The sequence below is a fragment of the Phycomyces blakesleeanus genome (assembly GCF_001638985.1).
Source record: "Phycomyces blakesleeanus NRRL 1555(-) unplaced genomic scaffold PHYBLscaffold_9, whole genome shotgun sequence".
Classification (NCBI taxonomy): domain Eukaryota; kingdom Fungi; phylum Mucoromycota; class Mucoromycetes; order Mucorales; family Phycomycetaceae; genus Phycomyces; species Phycomyces blakesleeanus.
In genome coordinates this window covers 1143099-1159570 of record NW_017265142.1, presented here as the reverse complement: position 1 = coordinate 1159570, position 16472 = coordinate 1143099, and the positions used below count along the sequence as shown (strand labels likewise).

Below are 16472 nucleotides of genomic sequence, written 5' to 3'. Positions count from 1 at the left end.
TCTTTGGGAGCAAATCTTCTAATGTGATCTTGTTGTCTTTTGGTATGTCGATCTTGTCAGGGAACACAACGTCAAACTTGATGTACAGATCACCCTTTGTTCGTGGGTTGTCTTGGACAGGCATGCCCATTTTCTTGATGATCTTTTGCATTCCGGGTTTAATGACATTTCCACCGGGATGGCTGACCTTGATCGGTTGACCATCCAGATGGACCAAAAGCACTCTGTTGAATCCTGTCAGTGCCTCTGTTAGAGTTATCTGTACGGTTGCTGCAAGGTCATCGTGGAGTCGTTTGAATACTTTGTGTTTCTGTTGAGAAATAACAACCAGCAAATTTCCCCTTTTTTCTGATCCAGCCTGCAAAATAAACAATTGACATATGAGAAAATGGTAGATTATGATATGGTAGGGTAGTAAAGGGAACCAAAGGCGTTTACAGAAATACACACAATATATATATCTTGTACTAAATGTTATATATTTTTTGTTTTACTTACAGTTTCATTTCCTTTTTCTGGTAGCTCGATAGTAAAGCCAGGGGATGCACCCTTTGGTACCTTCACTTCGACCGTGGTATCTTCCATTTTGTAACGTTCTCCATTGCACACTTTGCACGTATCAACCATCTTGACCTTTCCAACACCTTGGCATTCTTTGCATTTTTGTGGTCTCGACTTGGGTGCATTTTTGGCCTTTTTATTTCGTGGGGGTTGTCCTGTACCTGTGCCTTTGCACGTTGGGCACGTACTACGACGAATCTTTGAATTTTTCACTCTATACCCACCATAAAAAAAAGTCAGTATTTTTTATATCTATTTATATTAATCACATTATATATATATACATATGAAACTCACCCACGACATGCTTTACAAACTTGACGCTGGCTAAACTCCATTTTGCGTGTACAGCCAGTATAAAGTTCTTCCAAAGTAACCTTGAGCTTGACAGGAGTTCCGTGTCTAGGACCTTCATTGTCGTCCTCACCATCTTCATCATAAAACGAACCTAATAAATGCTTGTGAGAAGACTGTACTTTTTTCTAATATAGATATATATATATATCTATTACTTACGTTTATAAGAGTTACCAAAAAGCATGTCAAACATGCTTTCATCAAATCTAAAGGTACCGTCCATCGAAGTATCCTCTCCACGATCATATGCTGCACGTTTCTTTTCGTCTGAAAGAGTTTCATAGGCATGAACAACTTCTTTGAACTAGTAATAATAATAAGTATTAATCAATCAGATGAATTAATCAAGCAATTGATCAATGACCAACTTAAATCATATCAAATCAAATCAAATCAATTATTAAAACCCTCACCTTTTCGGCACCTTCAGGGTTTTTGTCTGGGTGATATTTTATAGCCTATGTATACCAAACAATTAAATTAAAAATTAGATTCCCTTTATTCGTTTTTTTGTATAATATCGGTTCGAGCAAGAGCAAAATTCATCTTTGATTCTTCATAGATTTATATATTATATCGCATGGTAATGATCTAGATCGTATTACCAATTTTCTATAGGCCTAAAAAATATTAAGCATTATTATTAATTGATCTTGTGAGATTTTGTGAGATCAGATCTGGGTTTTGATTCTTACCTGCTTGATTTCAATTGCTGATGCATCCTTTGACACACCAAGAACACTGTAGTGATCTACGCTTGACATTATTTTTTATTTTATTTTCTGGTTGCAGTAATCACCAAGAAGTACCACTACTTCTGGAAAATAGAGTCACAACTTGATGCAAAAGTTAATTTTGCGCTGATCCAAAAAGAAAAAAAAGAGAAAAAAAGAACATGCAAATGAAACCCAGAACGATTATTTTATTATCGCCGCGCAAAAATCCGATAAAAAAAAAGAAAGAAGAAAAAGTTGTGGCTTAGGAAAAGTAAGAAGTTTTAAAATGGTAAATGGGAAGAGCTTTGCCGAATTACTAGGGAGAAAAAAAGCCGAGATTTTTGTTTTTGGATATATAATTAGATACTTTGTAAGAAATATCAGAAACTGATAACCTATTTGAAAACTATAGCAAAGGTAATCTTATAAGTCAAGTTGAAGATTGTTAATATTAACGAAGAAGAGGAAGAAAATCAGCTGGAAATTGCCGTATATTGGCACCTTTCAATGGCATAAAATAGAATAAAAAAAAATCCAATTTTCAAAATACCACAAAGCAATAAATCTAGCCTAAGCTTACTTTTTTACCGAGTGTTGAAAAAGAAAAAAGAAAAAAAGAGTGCTGATTCTGGTGGTGATTTTGGAAAACATAATAGACATTTTCCAAAATCACCACCAGAATCAGCACTATTTTTTTCTTTTTTGAAAAGCGGACAATACATTTATTTTTTTATGGCATGAATGCGCACTGCGGGTGTTGCATTACATATAAACTCAATCACTGATCAACAGGAACCAAAGATCCCACTCCCATTTCGTTATCATCATAAATTAGCACTTTCTAAGCTTTCGATCTTACTAGGCATGACATATTTTAGCTTAAACAGAAAGCGTATATAGTTTACAACAGGACACTTCTTCTTATTATTCTTTATCTCTGTGTGTATATTACTATATATCAGTCTTCTCTTCTCTCTCTTTTTTTTTTTACGGAGATGGCTTATAAAAGAAGTGTGGTACTCTTGTTACACTCAAGGGTCACATATTGACGTATTAAAGAGTAACAACGACAACAGCGACAAAAAGAAAAGAGGAGAAGAAGAGTTACTTTTTTTGGTACTTAAAACAGCATTAATAAAATACGGAAAAGAAGTACATATGAAATAAAGAAGATAGAAATATATCGAATCAAATCAACTCAAATTAATAATAAAAAGATGAAAAAAAAACATCTGCTTATATATCTATATATATAAAAACTCTATTCTGGGTTTAGAAAAGTCCTAGGCTCTTTTGTACACCTATAAAATTAAATTTGCCCAAGACCCATTTATTTCTCCCTTATCCACTTTATACATACTTTCTAGATACATACTTATGCCGACTACAAGATCAAGTAATCCAATTGGAAGGCCCATCCAGAACGTACGGTTCAAGGTCTACACTCCACCTTCTTTAGCTAAACCTTCATCGTCAGCACCAAAAGCTTCGTCGTCATCATCATCGTCGTCGTCGTCTTTGCCTGTGCCTTTGCCTTCTTTTTTACCACCCATAGTAAATAATCCTACAAGCGCACGTGCTACTACGGGACCGGCACAAAATAGACCTGCAGATCCACTCACTGCCTTATCAACTACACAAGCTAAACGCAAAAGAGCACCCAGATCTTCGGCACCCGCACCAAAGAAGCCTAGAACTCCACGTGGGTATTGGGTCTTGGACAACAAACTTCCCCATGTACGCGGTTCTTGGACTCCCAGAAAAGAGTTGGCTCTTTTGGAATCTTACGCCGAGATATTTCCACCTCTTTGGCCAAAAGGCAAACGCCAGACTGCATGGAGGCAAGTTATTGACGCTGTCAACTCCGTAGCCCCTAAGGACGTGCCGCTAGGCTATGACGCTTGTCGGCGCGCTGTTGAAAGGCTTTCTAAAAGTCGTAGAGACGGAACAGATCTAGAGAAAGCTGCCTTGGAAGCAATTGCAAGGGTATATATACGCTCTCATACACACATAAATATACATACATACATGTATACACGTATACCTACCTACGCATCTATGTACATATCAATATACATACATATCGGAATATATGTACCATTCGAGCTTTTGGACTGATTATTCTTTTGACACGTTTAATTAAAACGTTTACTTTCTTCTTTGGACCCACAATGTAGAAAGAGATTCATGAAAAAGAAATCAAGAAAAACAAGACCAGAGGACTTGAGAAGCAAAAAGCTAAAGAAGCAAAATCAGCCAGTGAGGTGGAATTCGTAAAAGAAATCATAGATAATAGAAATCAACCGGAGTCAGGGAATCAAAATCCCACCGGAAACTTGGATAAAGGAAACGAAAATACAACCAGTGGTCAAAATGCTGCCCCCCAAGTTATTGAAATCGATGACGATGACGATGACGATGATGATAACAGCAACGCAAACAACAAATATGAAAATGATGTTACTACTGTCGAGGACACAGACTCTAGCGAAGCAGAAATGGATTCGCCACAGGCCCAACGGCAGTTTCGCAAGGATATGAGGGAATATGCGAGAAACCAGGAAAAAACCATGTCCAATATTGATAAAACCCTCACAAACATAAATTCTACTCTTTCCAACATAGAGAAGTTTCTTGACAGGTTTACAAACAAATAAACAAGACACCTTCTTCTGGATCTTCTTCTATTGTTTTATCCTTATCCTCGTCCTTAGCATTATTATATAAAGAGAAAGAAGAAGAGGGTAATTAGGACGTTTCTGTTGCTGTTGCTATGGTATTACTTTCTTTTTTTTAAAGAAAAAAAAAGAAATAATAATAATAATAATCGAAAATCAATCTGAAAAAAAAAGAGTCATGTTTGTCCTCACTATCCATATTTGCGAGATATCGATTGGTAAACCAGACAATATTGAAGAAGAAAATTTCTTCCAAATTTCTTCATTCTCTTTTGCATGGAATAAAAGTGGTTGGTGTCAAATTGAAAAAAAGAGCAAGTGTGTACATATTCCTTCATACATTGTATCTACTTATAGTCCCGAGTGTACTGTCCAACAAAGTTTGCTCTACACTTCACAATAAGTAATATATATATATATATATAGTCTTCTTACATTTTGATATGCTGTAATTACTACCTCTCAATGGAATCAAACAAATATATTAAAAATACCCCTTGATATATCAATCAGCTCAATTATAATTTTTCAAGTAGAATTAGATTCTGTATTGTCCCAATTCTTTTTTTTTTATAAATTACTGTTATAACTTGACATTGTCAATATCTGTCAATGTTAACTATAGATTTACTATTGTGAATTAGAAAATCTTATGTATATATATATATTTATGAATATATTAAAATATTTTCAATTGTATATCTTAATTATTATATTCTCGGCACCTCTGATATAAGACTCTTTCTAATGGTAAAGCATTATATACATATAAGCCTATTCATTTTCTCTCTCTCTCGCTCTCATTTCCCCTTTTATTCATCAAATTGAAAATATTAAAGAATCGGTGAGTTTATTTCCAGATACCAAAGTTGTATTTGGAAATAAAGACGTTTAAGCAAATGCGAGGAGATTGGTTGTCCATAAAAGTAAATACACTCACTCAATGGTAATAAGGAACAACAACACCAACAGCAATATATTAAAAAGAAATAAGCAATTGACAGGAGATATGAAAAATATATTTAACTCAAAGTATATCTATATATCCTTTATTATTGTAAGAGATAGAAAAAACACTTAAATGTATATATAAAGGGGAGAGAGAGGGAGAGGTGAGGAAGATAAGGGGAAGTATAAAGTATCTACTAGATTTAAAGAGATGAAATATAATGAAGATACATTTAATCAAAAGCTTCTGATTGTTAGAACTTGGGCGTAATAGATTACTGCGCCCTTTATGTGTATGTATTTAATACTGTTCTCAACACCTTTCATGGTGATAAAACATGCCCACAGATCCAACGTGCCATCGGAGAAAATACCAGTAGCAGCTGTAATTATAGTTGGAGTTGTAGTGTTTCAGTATTTAAGTAGCATTAGTAGTTGCACTAAAAATCATTGTAGTTGGATACCAGCATCAGTTGCAGTCATAGTATTCTATACAAATATATGCAAGAGCCCTAACAAGGTTTTCTTCTTCTTTCTCTGTGTGTCCGTTATTTTCTTTATATATATTCTTGAGATTCTCGGAATATTCTGTTGGTCAAGTTAACACAAGTACAGACAAACGAACAAACAAATACACAGAAATGTCTCTACTAAATTAGACATATTTCTTACTTTGGTATAAATATTAATGGCACGTTGCGTGTATTGCGCCATATCACAAACAAAAGGTAGAACACTACTACCTTACAAATGTGGACATTATGAGTACACCCCTCCAGCCACTCTGCTAATGAATACATAAATCCATACATGTATATGTATATCTACTATGTATTTATTGATATTTTAGGATTTTGAATTCCGTGACTTCGATTGAAATCTTCAGATTGCATTTTATTTAAATACAAGAAAATAGATCTGTAATCTGGATTCAAAAAGTCTATTTATTGCTTTCATGTATTAGACAAGTACATAATACATATTGTGTTATTTGGTGATTTTATATATCGCTAATAAAAACATATTCCGTAGCATTGATGTATTTATGTAATGGTGAGACAGATATCGCCATTAACCAGAATTGTGCAAATAACACCTGTTGTATGCATTATTCAAGTAGTCTGTGCACACCACATTTTTTTTTTGCATTTCTTTCAAAAAAAAAAGCTAGAACTTATTATAATTATACACTATAATTTAATACAAGTAATTGTTTATTTATGGCTTCCATATAACAAATATAAATTCACTATATTTAGCTTGTAATTGCTGTAACTACTGTAATTGATGCGATTGTTGTAATTGTTGCTGTAATTACGGTAACATCTGTAATTTCTGTAACTTCTGTAATTTCTATTGTAATTGCTGTTGTAATTATTGTTTAAGGCTTACATATATATTTCTTATTAATTTATTGATAAAATTAACAACAGCTATAGACAAAAATCAAGTTGACTTTTTGGCAATAGAGGAATAACTTGTAGCCTTTAGTATCAGTAACGATTATTATATTTATACTTATAGCTATCACGGCTATTATTTCTTATCTTTCCTAAAGGACTCCTCACATCCTACCTCTCTCTCTCTCTCTTGTTCCCCTTTTATTTCATTTCATTTTATCATCCCCTCTGATTCCTCCTTTTTTGACCCACTACATGATACCTGTTTCTCTCTCCTCTTTTGTCTATTTCATCTACTCCTCGCCTACATCAATACCATCCTTAATACCAATACTACGGAAATACTAAACCAATAAATACTAGTATTTATTAATATCAATTGTCATTCTAGTATAGTTATTTAATATTCTATATAAACACAAAAGGTCTAGAGCATATTCATTTTTATTATATATATATGTGTGTGTGGATTGCAATTGTTTACAAGGAATATTAAAATCGAGCTTGCATTTTCAATTTATATACATTACACTACACTACACGACAGTACAGTACACTATTAATTAACTGTACAGAATAAATATTTATGCTAAAACAAAATTCCTGCGACTTGACTTAATTTTCTCCTTTTTTATTTTATATATATATTCAGTATTCTACTCTAACATCAAACGATTTCAAAAAAAAAATTGAGTAGTTTCGATTCCAAGCTGGATGCTTTCTTTTTTCTCTGTTTTGAACAAGTACAAAAATTAAGTTGAACGCTTTTGCCTTTATGGATCAAATATTTTCAAGAAAAAAATTCTGGACAGAATTAATGATCGCGTGAAAGACACTTTATTATTTTGTACCCATTTGAGATATAATCCTTTATTTATATACCTGTCCCAGTATGTTCCAGTGTGTCTGATCCGCCCAAAATAGTCTTCAATAGTAACTAATTGACAGGCTTTAACGATGCGTAGCTTTGTGTTTTGAGTTGATTTCTAGAGGGTGTTTTCTTTTATATATATCTTACTGCTCTTAATTTTTTACCACCATTTTTCTATCAGGTTTGAAAACAGAGGATATGGAGGCATAAAGAGGTTTATAGCCTCATTTGTTAATAACATCTACCACGAAAACCAAATGATTAATTCAATGTTATCCATAACAATGAACATACCATTTATGTTATGTTTATCAAGTATTATATCTTACGGTGAGCAAGACGATAAAAAGACTAGTAATAAAGATAATTTACAGATATTTATCAGTTTCTTTCATTAAACAGTAAAATGTATTATTCCAACTACTTCGCTATAACCTCCTCAAGTAATACCTCTTTACCATAATAGACCATCTGTATTTATGCTTTACTACGTTTCTGTCGCCTCTATGGCATATTGATACATCAGAAATATAACCTGGTAATTATCTTAATAATAGGTCTAGCTCAACATAGTTTACATTAGCATTCTTTAAAATTTCTAGATTACACAAAAACTAAGCTTAGTTTTGTACAATATAGAAATCATGATTGCTCAATTTCTTTATTTGAACAAACATCAAAGTTTTGAATTTGAGTAGTGACCAATTCCTTGAAGATTCTTAAGGTGGATATGGTTAAACGCGCTACTTATCCTGGAACTTGGTGTTCCCTCTTTCAAAGGGTTTTTTTTTCTCTCTTTTGACTTTACTTTTAGTTACAGATCAAAACTGTCGAACTGGATTAAGTTTAGTGAATATGACGAAAGATAGACTCATTCATTTTCACAACTTTCAATTCAATTTTTTCTTTCTAAACCGTATACAGGTGTGTTATTTTATTTGTTAAAAAGAAAGTAATAATTTTTGCCGATTCAGGTTGCTATTGAAAGTGGTCCAGGTTATGAAGAATAAACTAGTTTACATTTTTCTTTATTACTTTAAGAATTTTATCAAGTCGACAGGATCATCTGTGAGGCCTGCAAAGTCGATAACACAAACTCTAACCATTTTTCCTAGTTTTGCCACAACTCGCAAAATATTCAATATCGTGTGAGATAGATTAACACAAAATGTGGTGACAAAGTAATAAGCTAATGGATACAATGAATATATTGCGTTTTTCCGGGACGCATCATTTTGCCCTGAAGGATTAGAGGAAGGTACCGGCCCAGACAGGTAGTCACAATTAACTAGTCCGGTTAGATAGAAGCGTCGTCCCCGCAAGATTACTGCTTAGAAGTTATTAAAGAGGAAGTTAATGTAAAGCTGGAGCAGATAGCTGCCGTGAAGGAGCTTGAGCAAACCCTTAAAGCCAATAAAAAAAACATACACAAGGCTGACAATATATTACCAGATCTTGAGTCAAAGGAAAGAGCACTTGGCTTCTTCGAGAGTCTAGGTGCATAAAGGTTCAAAAAAGAAATCAGAATGTGCAAAAGCTTATTCTATGAATGCTATAAAAATCTATGAATTTTGTGCGAATTTTGTACTTTTATCTTTTGGTGTCTTCAATTACAAATTGATATCATTGGCTAAGATTCACACAAGAATTTAATCGATCAATCTGGCTGAGTACCCCCATTATTTATTTGTTCAAAAAATCATTCGTCAAAAAACAAAGGACGATTTTTTTGAACCAAAATTTGTACGTCATTAGCCAATCAAATCAATCAAAAAATACTTAATCGGAACTTTTCCATCTGTCTATCGCTAATGTTACGGGGGGGGTACCTACTGTTGATTTTTTTTTAAATAAATAAATATATATTATATTATATATATATTTTTTTAAGAATAAAATACAACTCAATTTTAGTTGTCAATTTACACCTGTCTTTAATTATACATATATACATACATACATATATATATATATATTATTTTCACATCAACTACAATGGCCTCCAACATCCTTCGTGCTTCTCTCCGTGCCTTGTCCCGTCCTGCCTTTAAGTCTGTTGTGACTCCTGTGTTGTCTGCCACCAGCCGTCGCGTCACACCCGCTATTGGTTTTACACCCATTCGTGCCTTCAGCGCTGGTCTGACACGTCTCAACAGTGGTGCCGGTGAGTTATTGATTTATTGTTGCTATTGTTTCTTCTTTGCTGTTGTTTCTGTAATAAGCACTTTGATTAAAACACTCTTACATGTATACAAATGCACATTTGTGTACATGTGATTATGTTAATATTAAATCAACTGGTTTTTTTTTATTTCATTTCACTTTGTAATGTTTAATAATAATAATATTTTCTTTTTTTATTTACCTACACCTACCTTAGTTGATTCCGATCTCGCCCACAAGTTGGATGAGGAGCTCCAGTACGAAAAGTCAAATGAGGAAGCTTCCCAGCCTGAGTTCATCAAAGAATTCTTGGACACCCACTTGTTCGAGGTACAACTCTTATCTATTAATTATTTATTTATCTATATAGAGAAAATGAAATCCTAAATAGCAACAATATTAATAATGCTAATATCTCTGTGGTTAGATTGAGGATAAGCCTGGACAGGACGAAGTGTCCCTTACTCGCACCTTTGGCAATGAAAAGTAAGTAGAATAGTAAATCTGGATTGCTAAGCCAACAAACTTCAAAAATTTGAAAACGTAAAAAAAAAAAAAGGAATCGTATTTCGATATTGCAGCATTTTTTTTTCATTTTTGGAATATTGGGTAATTTTTTTCTCTATCAATGTTTATTAACAAAATTCGCCCTTTTTTTTATTATTATCATTATTATCAATCAAAAGGATCCGTGTTCTTTTCTCCATTTCTGATATCAACAGCACCGAAGATCCCGAAGACTTTATTTCTGAGGAACTTGAGGGTGCTGAAGAGGTTGAAGAGCCTGCACCTTCCTTCCCTGTCCGTGCATCTGTAACCATTGAAAAGGTTTGTAAATATTTTGTGATTGGAAATATAAATAGAAATAATAGTGATAGTGATAGTGATAGTGATAGTGATAGTGATAGTGATAGTAGTAGTAGTAGTAGTAGTAGTAGTAGTAGTAGTAGTAGTAGTAGTAGTATTTATGTATTTGTTTTATTGAATTTTACATGTGTTTGTGTTTATTTAGAATGGTAAGGGTGCCATTACAATTGACACTGTGGCTCAGGATGGTGAGATCTCCATTGAAAGTGTTATGTACTACAAGGACGCCAAGCTTGCCAGCGATCAGTCATCTGAGTCTGACTGGCAGAGACGCGGTCTTTACATTGGTCCTCAGTTTGCTGAATTGGATGAGGTAAATGATACACAGATTAGTAAATGATTAGAACAATAACAAGGAGAACAAGGAGAAAGAGAAAGAGGAGAAGGAGGAAAAAGATAGGAAAGAAGAGAAAGGAAGGAAAAGGAAGAAGAAGAGGAAGAAGAGGAAGGAGAAGAAAAGACAAGAGGGAGAAATGGGAGGGGGGGATGGGATTAATGTAAATAAACCATGCTTATAAACTAAATTTATATACGTATATAAAATAGGGTCTCCAAAACCTCTTTGAGCGTTACTTGGAAGAACGTGGCGTAAACGCTGCTCTTGCTAGCTTCTTGCCCGACTATGTCGAGCACAAGGAACAGCAGGAGTACATCAGATGGCTCCAGGGCATGAAGGACTTTGTTGCTGTTTAAAGACATATATATATATAAGCATGTGTATAAAATAAAAATCATTCTTTCGTTAATAAAAAAAAAACTCTCTCTTTATCTTTTTATTTCTTTATCTCAATTTATTTTTTATGTTTCCTAATGACAATGGCACGTTAGATAAAGGAAAACTTGGCTTGAGGCCCAAGACAAGAAGTTAATATATATAAAACAAGACAAAACATAACCCTGACAAACAAAAAGTTAAAACTAGAGCCTCATTGTTTAAAACAATAGGACCTCCTGCAGTAAATCTGTCAAAGTTAAAATGGGTGTAAAATAAAGAAAGAGAGAAAGAGAAGCACAGAGTTACATTGTATGTAGGTAGCTGGTAGATGAGTTGAATTGAATTGTTGAGCTGTATCGAGATGTATCCGTATTTTATGATTAGAATATCGATTTATTATAATTGGAATTACAATTACAATTACAATTACAATTACAATTACAATTACAATTACAATTACAATTACAATTATGATTACAATTCCAGTTACAATTTACGGTTATAAATTATGGTTATGGTTATGGTTATAATTATTTTACTTTATTTTAACTGTGTGTCACCCACAAGGCAGGGTTCTGTATAATTAACCTTAAATTAGCTGACCAGTCGGTTCATTTACTTTATTTAGAATGGGAATCTCAAGTGCTAGCCACGCTCTGGTTAATATAATATCTAATAAATAAATAATTAATGTGATAAAAATAAAAGGCATCTTATAGTCTATTCTAAAGAAAGAAAGAAAGAAAGAAAGATATAGAGAGATACAGAGGTGCAAATAGGGAAAGAAAAGAGGCTGTGGATCTTCTTGTTGTTCATGTACTTCTTTGTACTGTGTAGAGTATTTTGGTTGAACGGTAAGTTTCCCTTTATCATTGTTCAGGAGGTTCATTTTAATGAAAGTTGGCTTGGGCAGTTCTCACTCACTCACTCACTCACTCACTCACTCACTCACTCACTCACTCACTCACTCAATCGTGTGCTTATTTATTTAGTTAGCTACTTGCTCATCTTACTTGCTTCTTTGCCTGTCTGTTTGCTTCTGTGCATTACTCTCTTACTTTACTCTCTTGATCTTTCCCCCCCCCCCCCCCTTTTTTTATCTCTTTTTCTTTTTTTTTTTGGTCTTTCTAAAACTAAATTACAGTATATTTCCATCTCCTCTATCCCCTCATCCTCAGTCTTGTCCTCCTCGTCTGTATTCTCTCTCTATCTACCTATCTACCTCTGCTTGCCTGTGCCTGTTCCTGTCTCTGGGTCTGTGCCTGTGTGTTCCTGACTGCTTGTATATATTTGTGTGTGAGTGTGTGAGCGTGTTTCTGCCTGCTTACCTGTCTGTCTATCTGCCTGCCTGTCTGTCTGTCTTTGGATCTGTGTGCCTGTGTACCTGTGTACCTGTGTGCCTGTGTGCCTGTGTGCCTGTGTGCCTGTGTGCCTGTGCGCCTGTGTGCCTGTCTGTATGCCTCTTACCTGTCTACCTTTACCTTTCTGTTTCTCCTCGTTTGATCAACCGCTTCTGTACCGCCGCTTTGGTTGAAAATCACTTATACATCAATACACCTGTCTTCTTTCCGCTCTTGTTCGACTCTTCTCTTTTCTTTCTTCCTTTTTTCGTACTTTTTTTAAGAGAAAAAATATATTTCTATTGTTATTTTTACACTTTTTTCTCGTCTTCCTCCCTCTCCTTCTCTCTCTCTTTATATATATATATATTACTACCAGTACAAAAGCATTCTTTTACCTTTTCACATACAACCTTTTCTTTTTCTTTTGTTACTTCATTGGTCTTGTATATAAAAAATAGAACTATATCTGTTTGATGCTCAAGCGAACAAAGCAAATAGTTTCTCGAAGGAATACAAATGTACTCTCTACCTCGAATAGTATGACTGGCAGTGACATCAAAGTCCCGTCCCTGGTCAGCGACAATTCGAGTACGACTGGAACTAGTCTAGATATCCTGGCATCATCAATCCTCAACCAAACCTACCCACAGCCATTTTTTACACCCGACAAATTTGTGGACGATCCACCAAGGTTACTTTCGAAACATTCGTCTCGGTACAGTCTTTGTGAAGATGATATGTATCCAGTCGAAATCATTGATGAGCTGTATGATTTCTTTGGGTATGACATTCACTCACTAGGTAAGACCCTTTTGAGTATATATATATATGCGTCCAATAATGATAATAATAATAATAATAATACTAAAATACTAAAATGCTCTTTCTTTATATAACCAAAAAATAAAAATAAAAATAAAAATAATAAAAAAACGTGGGGTCCCAGATATCGACGAGACCCAATATCGCTATCGTCAATCAGTCGTACAAAGGTTACTTGACTCCGAGGCAGAGTACAATGCGAAGCTCAAAGTAGCACTAGATCGCTTCAAAATGCCGCTCCAAGCTCTTTCTAGACGCCAGTCCTCGCACCAACATGGAAGCGCAACAACTCTCTCATTTCTTGCCACATCTATATCCAAGCCATCATTACTCCGCCTACAAGATATCGAGACCCTGTTCGGGAATCTAGACGAAATACACATGTCTAGTTCAGATCTTATCCAAAGTCTAGAAGAAAGGTAATGCTGATAATAATGAAGAGGACCATGATTTATAAAGAAAATTCTCTTCTTCTTCTTCTTCTTCTTCTTCTTCTTCTTTGCCTACTACTTCTTTCATTTTAATGATAATGATAATAATATAAAATCAGATTTTGTGTGTGGGGGCCAACCCAACTCCTGTCGGACATTCTCCTGTCAATGGCAAGTACACACAACTTTATCTCTTTAATGTCTTGGTTACATGTGGTGTGCAATGTACACCAAATCATCAAAATAAAATAATGATAATGATGAGAGAGATTTAAGCTAATTAAAAACCTTTTTTTCCCTTATCAAAAAAATTACCTCAACAGATACCAAAATTACGCGCATATGCGGTATATCTCGAAAACTACAAAAAATCCATGCTAGTCTTGGAGCGCTTAGAAAAGAATCAACAGACAAAGAAGTACCTAGAGGTAAGATATAAGCACACCAAAGATCCCAGCTATAATCACAATCACAATGGTTATTATAATTATTGTTAACTTTTATACATACATACATACATATGTATGTATGTATACCTATCGTCTCTTTTAATCTGCTCCAGCACTCTACAGTCGAATTTGGAACTTTGCATTTACACACATTATTAGAACAACCACTGTATACTATCTCACGCTATGCGGATATCCTGGAAGATCTCCTAAAGCACACGGACCCCCAGCATCCCGATGCAGTCCGACTTACTCAATGTTTCGCACGGGTGGCCCGTGTTGAGTCTGGTCTCGCTGCACCGTAAGTTCCTTCTTAATAAATAAATAAATAAATATACATAGTTCTTTACTAGTAGAATATGTTTTATATAGCATAACATATATATCTATATACATGCAGACTAATAAGTTTTCACACACACACACACACACACACACTTGAATAATTTATATCTAATTTTTAGTTTAATTTAATTTAATTTAATTGAATTGAATTGAATTGAATTGAATTGAATCTAATTTAAATAATAATAATAATAATAATAATAATAATAATAATAATAATAATATGAATGAATGAATGAAAATAAATTGAACAATATAAAGAATCATAATACTAGTTTGTTTCAATTCTTCTTCTTCTTCCTTTGATTATCTCCTTTTATTTATTTATATATTTCTTTTGGCTTTCTATTTTGTAGAATACAAAGATGCCATTTATTGAACCAAGTCGTACGATTAAGTATTCAGTCACGCCAAGGCTTTTTGCTCACGGACGCACCACGGATAATTGTCAAACAAGGCGAGCTTTGGAATCTGCATCGACACCTGGATCGACGTGTTTATGTACTGATGAGCGATATGTTGTTGTATTTCAAACCACGAGCTGAGGACAACCACAACCTCCTGCAGTACAAAGGCAAAATTGATCTGGCCTGTGCCATGGTTGGAAAACTAAAGGCCGACAAGGTCCAGTATGGGATCGACATCACAATCCACCACAGTGACCCATCCTGCGCCTACTCTGAGGACATCAATGCCCTCCTCAGTGCGTCTGGTTCATCACCACCCCAGCACCATTATCTAAAGGCCAACAGTGAAGAAGAACAACGGGTCTGGATTGAAGCCATACAATCTGTCATTTTAAGATTACAACGTCGTAATTAGTTTTATCAAAGAAAACACACACACACATACATATATACATACATACATACATACATACATACATACATACATACATGCATACATACATGCACATCTATATATTTCTTTTGCCTTTTGCCTTTTTTTTTCTTTTTATATATTTCTGTTTTGTAAATAAAATTTCGCATTAAACACAGAGTTCCCACAAGACCCCACACTTGTTCCCGTGTAAATAAATAGTCAGTCTGATTCAAGGCGTTTGACAATATCTGATTCGTCTATTTTCAATAAGCATCATTTAGCACGCATTGTTCACAATATTCACAATATTCACTATCATTACCATTACCATTACCATTACCATTAGCATTGACACTAGTATTCACTATCAAGCTACCACCGCGACCATGACCACGACCACGGCCACTACCACGACCACGACCAACAACATTACTACTGTTACTATTAATATTACTATTACTAATACTAATCCTGATACCATTCCTATCAATATTACGCTGGGACCCAAAGCATATTGGAGTACGTATGTGTGGGTGTGGGTGTGTACACAAACACACACGCATTATGTGTGTATATATAGTTTATATCTTGTTTGTCTAAAGTTTTGATACGTTTCATATTCTCTTTCTCTTTCTCTTTTATATCTCTTTTGTGCGTGTCTGTATTGACAGCCCCTCTCCCGTACTTCACCCAAACCCGAACTTTTTAAATCCCTTTTCTGTTTTGTTTTTGTTTTTTTTTGTTTGGTTTGGTTTGGTTTGGTTTGGTTTGGTTTGGTTTGGTTTGATTTGATTTATTTTGTTTTATTCCATTTCTTCCTATTCTTCCTATTCTTCCTATTCTTTCTCTTCTTTATTTTCTTCATAAACTGTCTGATTTTTATCTCCCTTCTTCTCTGTCTGTCTGTTGATTCTCTTTTCGTTTGCATTATCTTGCGTCAGTCTGCTGTGATGTGCGATACCAACTGGTGTACTTATTGCGATC

At 34.4% G+C, this 16472-nt stretch overlaps 5 protein-coding genes across 5 annotated transcripts; 3 read left to right on the top strand and 2 right to left on the bottom strand.

The window, feature by feature from the left end:
* Window position 1: 1 nt before the first annotated feature.
* On the bottom strand, window positions 2-1721 carry PHYBLDRAFT_124582 (hypothetical protein; the record flags this gene model as incomplete). Its single annotated transcript, XM_018428998.1, has 7 exons — window positions 1614-1721; window positions 1524-1538; window positions 1332-1376; window positions 1078-1222; window positions 859-1009; window positions 499-775; window positions 2-358 (listed from the first exon to the last, which is right to left on the bottom strand). Coding segments are annotated over exons 1-7 (1059 nt in total), but the record flags the coding sequence as incomplete, so codon positions are not given.
* A 1290-nt stretch (window positions 1722-3011) lies between these two features.
* Window positions 3012-4291, top strand: PHYBLDRAFT_167869 (hypothetical protein; the record flags this gene model as incomplete). Its single annotated transcript, XM_018435735.1, has 2 exons — window positions 3012-3620; window positions 3812-4291. The coding sequence occupies 2 exons, from the start codon at window positions 3012-3014 to the stop codon at window positions 4289-4291; spliced, it is 1089 nt and encodes a 362-aa protein (XP_018292500.1).
* A 2662-nt stretch (window positions 4292-6953) lies between these two features.
* On the bottom strand, window positions 6954-9034 carry PHYBLDRAFT_67616 (hypothetical protein; the record flags this gene model as incomplete). Its single annotated transcript, XM_018441820.1, has 7 exons — window positions 6954-7004; window positions 7512-7646; window positions 7696-7754; window positions 7861-7882; window positions 7990-8035; window positions 8567-8720; window positions 8971-9034. 7 exons carry the CDS (start codon window positions 9032-9034, stop codon window positions 6954-6956), a joined length of 531 nt encoding a protein of 176 aa, XP_018292499.1.
* A 440-nt stretch (window positions 9035-9474) lies between these two features.
* Window positions 9475-11328, top strand: PHYBLDRAFT_78842 (hypothetical protein). Its single transcript, XM_018443393.1, has 6 exons — window positions 9475-9695; window positions 9912-10024; window positions 10122-10180; window positions 10381-10522; window positions 10707-10874; window positions 11108-11328. Exons 1-6 carry the CDS (start codon window positions 9527-9529, stop codon window positions 11252-11254), a joined length of 798 nt encoding a protein of 265 aa, XP_018292498.1. The 5' UTR covers window positions 9475-9526; the 3' UTR covers window positions 11255-11328.
* Window positions 11329-13158: 1830 nt separating this feature from the next.
* Window positions 13159-15488, top strand: PHYBLDRAFT_67618 (hypothetical protein; the record flags this gene model as incomplete). Its single annotated transcript, XM_018441821.1, has 6 exons — window positions 13159-13420; window positions 13566-13860; window positions 13992-14097; window positions 14196-14300; window positions 14435-14622; window positions 15023-15488. The coding sequence occupies 6 exons, from the start codon at window positions 13159-13161 to the stop codon at window positions 15486-15488; spliced, it is 1422 nt and encodes a 473-aa protein (XP_018292497.1).
* Between the last annotated feature and the right edge of the window lie 984 nt (window positions 15489-16472).